The sequence below is a fragment of the Manacus vitellinus genome, unplaced genomic scaffold (assembly GCF_001715985.3).
Source record: "Manacus vitellinus isolate BGI_N305 unplaced genomic scaffold, ASM171598v3 scaffold_17_pilon, whole genome shotgun sequence".
Lineage (NCBI taxonomy): Eukaryota > Metazoa > Chordata > Aves > Passeriformes > Pipridae > Manacus > Manacus vitellinus.
Window position 1 is genome coordinate 6501986 of NW_021939256.1, and position 6821 is coordinate 6508806.

The following is a 6821-nucleotide window of genomic DNA, read 5'->3' on the forward strand; positions in this document are numbered from 1 at the left end:
TAAATTCATATAGAACTTTGGCCAGTATAACTAGGTAAAGTGAGGTTTCATTCTACCAAGTTAACTGCAGTTTCTTACCTGCTGATAATGTCTTAATTGCTCCTTAGCTTGTAGTATCTTGGTCGCTGTGGGCTGGTCTTGATCAGCAGAGGAAATGATAAACAAAGATAACGGAGAGAAATTAAAACTGATAAGCAGGTTGGGAGAAAATACTAAACTCTGTGCATTGAAAACTTTGAATGATTGGCAACAGAAAGTAATTTTTTTTATTGTTTTAACAGATCTTTTGCTAGGCTCGTACTTGTTAGGAAGTGACATTTTAGTTTTGTTCTTAAAATCGTCTTGATCTATATTCAAACTGTATTCTTTGTCCAAGAAGTGTAATTGGGTTTGTCTAGTACAGCACCGATGTGTCAAACTTTTGTGTTGAGTGACTTATGGTTTTTTTCTGATGTTGGATATGATTACTTAGTTACTTCTGTATGCTTTTAGGGTACCATTCTAACAATGGTCTTTATATCTTATTTTAAAAACTGTCTACAGCTGCATGTCAGGTTACTTCATCCAGAGACCTCAATGCAGCTTTAAATATTTGAAAATGTCAGAATTTTTTAAACTGATTGCAATACACTAATTTAATGAAAAAGTATATACATTGTTGAATAATTAAAAGTCAGCATTTTAATTGGCTATATTCACATAAGCAGGATTATAATGCCGGAGTCTGAAGAAAAAAAAGGGGGAAAAAAAGTCAGCAATTTTAAAGTATTTTCAAACAGGTGTAAAGAGGCATATGATACAAATAACTTCTGTAGAATTGGCTTCCAAATACACAAAATAGGGAGTATCCTGGTCTCTGGAACACCACATCATTTGGAACTCTGTTTTCCTGAATACCTGAACAGAATTTGTTGTGGAATTTTCCTTTGCTTTTATTTCCTCTCAAACTCTTTCATGTGGATGGCATGGTCTGTGATATGGAATTGGTGACGATGTGTAGTTTATTTTTCCCTGCACATAAGACAGTTGTTGTCCTCAGAAGAGAATTCTATTACCAAGGCAGATGGCTTCAAGATCTTCATTCAGCATAAAACCTAGAAACAAATATCCTGTGCGTCCGACACTCCAGAAATGTGTATATCTGGGAGAGGTGTCATACGGTAACAGTGTTGATATAGCTAAAGACTGTTGGGTGCTTTTAAATGTTGTGTAGTGCCTAAGGTATGTAATCATAGTTGCACTTGAAATCGCAAATGACTTTTGATTAAATAGGCTGGTTTTTGTGAACAGGTTCCATGCCTGTGTTCTCCAACTTCCATTCAACCAGCAAGTTAGAAAAAATCCTTATTTCTTCCTAAGGATCATCTCTGAGACTGCGTCATGCTGCTATGGCATCCTGAAAGCAAAAAATGCAGGTATAGGTTGTTAATGACAATGAAGTATTTGGTTTTGGGGGTTTTTTTAGACAAATGAAGCATCTTGAATGTGCAGTCTGATAATGTAATTTTTAGATAAAGATCAGGAATGAAAAATATGGAGTGTATGATAAGAATCACAGTCCATTTTTCTTCTTAAACTCAGTTTTCTGAAGATTGAGATTCAGGCTTTAGTTTTTAGTTTTCTGCTGGCCTAAGAGCAGTATCATTGACTAAATAGGTCTTTAGTAAAAAGTCTTGAAGTAGTTTTACAGAAAAAGAGGAGAGATCAGACATTCTTCCTGATGCTCATCGTTTTCAGTGACATTATTTTCCTGTTCTGTCTCTAGGGATTGCTTTAGATAACAAAGGTGCATCTGACATGTTCCCTTCTGAGGCAGCAGAATGGCTCTGCTACCATGCCTTCATTGTCAAACTGTCAAATCACAAAGTTGTTTACAAATGCCTGCTAACGCCCTTAAAAATCTGTAAGTATTCAACTATTTTTACAGTTTTATCTAAGGTTATTTTTAATAAATATTGGCAAGTAATGGATTTTTCAAATTTTCTCATCGTAAAATGTTGTTATAAAATGTACATTAATATGCTTTCTGATTTTAATCAAATTTACTAAGGATAAGTAGGCAAATTAAAATGGTATGTTTTTCAGCACTGCGTGTTCTAGAGCCTTGTCCTTACAGGACAGTTCTTGATGCTTGGCACTTAATAAGTTTGTGCAGTTCAGAAGGCTTAATAAGATTGAGGTAATCATATAAGCATTCTCAGCAGGTTTAACTAAATGAAATACAAATGCTCAGGCTCCGATTTTTAAAAATGTAGATTAACTGGCAACTAAATAAGCTCCTCTGACAATTTAAACTTTTACCAAAAAGTGTCACTGGGGTCACTTTGAAACAGAAACACTGACTGCACTTCATGTCCTGTATTCTTACAGAGTTGTGGTGTTGGCATCCTTCTGACACTTCTACTTGGTAAAGAAGCTGTCTGTGTCCCTGGCTTCTGGGGAGCTCTCTCCTTAAGCAGTTGTGTGGTCTGTCCGTTGGTCAGCCACAGAAATAATAGAATTTTCAGTTCTAAGATGCTAAAAGTGAACAGCAGGAGGTTTTCCTGAAGCAGTTCAGTACTGTTGATGAATTTAGCTGTGCTGAAGGCCAGACTCTCAATGCTGACTCTGAATGAGTCATTGCTTGGGCAGTTTTATTATACAATACTGAGAAATTCTTCAGTCTCATTCTGGAATAACATCTATTTGATTTGAAATGTATCATAAGCTTACTTTGATACCTGTACTGAGGACCAGTGCCCCCAAAGGAGAGCAGTTCTCCTTTTGAAAGGAAGCATTTTCTTCCCAGATCAAAGGCTTGCAGCAATGCCTGAGTGCACAGTCTGATTTTTGGTGGTGCAGTGTGAATGTATCAAGATGTCACTTAAACTTTGACAGGAAACAGACTTGATTGAGATTCTACCAGCCATGTTCTTGACAGCTATGGACTTTCTGTATGGAGCAGAACTCCAGCAGCCTCTCCCAGAGAAGGTCCTTCTCTGAGTTACTCACTGACACCAAAACCAGAGGCCCCATGTCTGGTTACTGCTGCAGAGAAGTACCAGGGGTGGCTACTTGCTTCACTTGGAGAGGGCAGGAACTGAAAAACTAAGCAGGGAATGCAGTAGTCATACCCTGTAGGACAATGGCTTCTATGGGAGCTGCCTCACTTCTCCAAGATCCATATAGGGCACATTTGAGTTTTCGTCTTTAATGAAGAATGTTTTGCTCTTGGGATCTTTGACTGGCAGACCACAATCCAAACCAAAGCTCCCTCATCTTTCTCTGTGCATGCTTTACTATTGAATCTGACAGTACCTTCAGGGTGAGGGCGCAGCCCCAGGCAGCGTTATTGCTCAGCAGAATCTTGTCTTCCATGGCTGCATGCATCTGCCATAAAAGTGGTTTCTGCCCTCCACAGAACCCCCCCACCACAAGTGGCAGGGAAAATGGGCTGGGAAGTAAGGTGCAGTTTCCCTAGTGGGAATAGTGGTTGTCACTAGGCTCCTTCTGCTGTACCCATACAGCTGCCTGCCTAACTGCAGTACTGGCCTGAAACTTGCGTGTGGTCCAAGCCTGTGTGCACAGTTTCTAGCCCAAGAAGGGAAAGAGGGAAGGCTGACCATCTATCAGTTGGCTTCTCTGGCAGTGAGAATTGCCCCTGAGAAATGGAATCATCCTTCTTCCTAAATTCCTGGAAAGCCTATTAACACTCTACTTGCTGAGTATTGTGGAGGTGGAGCAGGAAAAGTCCAAAGGTCAGTAGAAAGTTAGTGGTGATGTTTTCTTGAAAAGAGTAATTTCCAGCTATTCTTTCATAAATCTTACCTTATCTAAGGCAGAATCTGTTCATCACATCCACAGTGTCAAGACAACACAGTCTTTTTATCTACAGGGCCCAGTTTCTTTTGTAAATGTCTGAGACTTCAGGTAAACTGCTGAAAGGTCAAGGGTTTAGAGATCTTTGCTTCATAGCTACCTAAACAATTAGCAGGCATTGACTCATTTCTACTGTGAAAGTAAGACAAAATTTTTTGTCTTACTTCTGGAAATCAGGTAGCATGTGTAGATGTTGGAATAGTCATGACAGGGAAGTCACTAACTCAGGTGTGGTCCTGTAAAGTTAGCTCAGTGCGGTAGAATAATCTGTAGCACAGGATAACCAAGGCTGGTAATAGCCCCTGTGTTGACTTAACAGCTACATTTTTTTGTTGTCATTTTTGAGTTTGTATTGGCTGTATAAAACCTATTACCCCTGTAAGATCATATTGTTGATAGTAATTTTTATAAACATGGGGGTTTTTGTGTCCCTGCACATGCCTTTCCATTACTCTCCACAGGAAATTAATACCAAGCTCATAGGTTTTGGGGAGGAGGTTCTTCCCCCAATTCCCAAACCTTTTAAATATGAGCTTCAGGGGCTTGTCAGTACGAGTTGTCATCATTCTTCAGAGTTAAGTATTTAAAACATAGTTACTGTTTAACATCTCTCCTATTATTACCAGCAGGGAAAGGAGCAAGAGTCTTTCTTTATCATGATAAGATATAAATACATCATTTGTCTCCTTTCCAAGTAAAGGACAAATGTTTACTGAGCACTCCTGCCTTTCTGCACCATTGACAATTTTGCTGACTCTGTTTAGGTGACGGACTTAAACTGTTGCTAGGATTTTACGTGTCCCTCCTAATCTTTAAAAAGTCCTTTTTACTGCCTGTAATTCTGTTGATGGGGCATTCACTGACCTTCTGTGTTTCAAACTGTTATGTTCTCCTATAAAAAATTAATTCCTGATAATCTCATTTAGTCTTCAGTATTTTCCACCATAAGGGTGGCTTTCCAGTTAACCTCTCTTCTCCTGCATGGAAACACAACGGGGAGAATTACTGTTTCCAGTCTTATAGCAAAAGGTGCATTTTCCACATGATTTTATTTTTTTTAATCTTTTTTGCATATGTCAGTTCCAGGCATAGGCAATGACATATCTGAAAGTAGAGGGGAAAAGAAACAGTTTGGGAATACTTTCCTGCGACAGATAAGGACCTGTCCCTTGTCCTTAGCATTGTTTAAAACAGGGTCTTTCAAAGTAACTGTGGTTTGACAGAAGGCCTTTTTTGGTGGATAAAGTTATTGAATAAATGGTTTTATACTTTTCAAAAATATTTAATGAAGTTCTCAAATCCAAACAAAGTAGTGTTACAAGAAATGAAAGTAGGAGGAATTTGCTCCTTGGTTTTCTTTTTTAATATTTTCATGTACAATTTTCAGTCTTTTTATTTATTAGCCTTATTTAAAGGTAGAAGAGTGGTAACATTTTATTTCAGCTTTTTTTATCCCCATATTCCAGATGTTTCAACTTTTTAATTGGATTTAGCTATTATTGATTTCATTACTTCATTAGTATTTTCCCCAAACAACAATTGATAGTTACTTGCACTTATGATGAATTACTTCTGATGTTTTGGTAGGTAAGATGCAACTATTCAGGAAGATCTCAAAGGATACTATGGCACTACTGAAGACAGTGACAGAACCGTCTCTTTGTCAAGATTTCAAAACTATCCTGGACTAACAGATTGATATTTATTTTATAATTTTTTCAGGTTTGAAAATAAATGCTATGCCTTTAGGTGACTTTTCTCTCTAGTTTGTTTTGATAGAGTGGACCAAAATCAACTTTGTTCAGAAGTTCGGATACCATACAAGGACTTAAGAAGAATACACAATTTGTTAGTACCTTCTTGTTTGTGTTTTTTTTTGTTTTAAATTCACAGGCTATTTGAAGTAATTTACTTGGTTTCATGCAGTGATTCCCATCCTCTTGATGAAGAAATTAATAATGTTCTGTACAAAATTATGTACTTTCATGTTTCAGTGAGTTGTTTTGAAGGACTGTTCTTTACTTCTCTGTGTTGCAGGCTATTTTATAATAAAGTGCCTGGTTAATTGCAATAACACATACTTATTTCCAGTGCCTTTATTTTATAGTAATCTTTAATATTCTGCCCAGCTGGGTTATGTCATGAAAAACAGTTACCTTCACAGGGCAAGTGCATTCCATGGCATTAGCTAGCAAGATGCACAGGCTGGAAATGTTATGCTTTGGAGGTCACAGCTAGTATATGACAAAATTTCACTGTCCAGACTGGATTTTTTTAGTACACGTTTTATATATTTTGAATCCTTGGTGATATTTTTAATACAGTGTTATATGGAACAATGCTGGTGCATTTATACCGACAAAACAGAAGTTCTTGATTAGAAAACATGCCACATATATTGTTCTTCTGTTTGCATTTACTGTTTTTTATTTAGGTTTATCTTTGCCTCTATAAAAAAAACAACCTTTTTACAAGGACATATAGTGATAGGACAAGGGGGATGGCTTTAAACTGAAAGAGAGTAGGTTTACATTAGATATAAGGAGGAAATTCTTTACTGTGAGAGAGACGAGACACTGGAACAGGTTGCCCCAAGAAGTCATGGAAGTCTCATCCCTGGCAGACCACCACACAGGGACTGGCAACACAGGTCCTAGAAGCTGATTTGCCATATTGCAATCTCTCCATTAATATCACAACTCAGTTCAAAATGTACAACCAGTCATACAGGTTTGGTTTTTTCTTTCTAAAAAGTGGCACTGTTAAAATAAAAATAAAAAAGGCATAAATAATTGTTCCTACTAGAGATGAAGAACAACCCAGTTGCTTCTCAGCCAGCAGCTCAAACATTTAAACACTCCTGTGCCCCACAATGGTCTGCAGTGATACTGGTGTGAGGGAGCACTATCGTGGACAACATCGCATAAGAGAGGCCTGGCCTGGCAGGAAGCTTTATTTGGTTG

General features: G+C 37.7%; 1 protein-coding gene across 3 annotated transcripts in view; it reads left to right on the top strand.

The window, feature by feature from the left end:
• Positions 1 to 5690, top strand: part of TERT (telomerase reverse transcriptase) — a 29682-nt gene extending 23992 nt beyond the window's left edge. For all 3 annotated transcript variants that reach the window (XM_018070041.2, XM_018070040.2, XM_018070039.2), the window contains 3 exons: positions 1291 to 1415; positions 1766 to 1903; positions 5446 to 5690. In XM_018070041.2, the coding sequence (XP_017925530.2) occupies positions 1291 to 1415; positions 1766 to 1903; positions 5446 to 5549 (367 nt within the window). In that variant the 3' untranslated portion in view covers positions 5550 to 5690. The remainder of the gene's footprint in view (positions 1 to 1290; positions 1416 to 1765; positions 1904 to 5445) is intronic.
• Positions 5691 to 6821: the final 1131 nt, after the last annotated feature.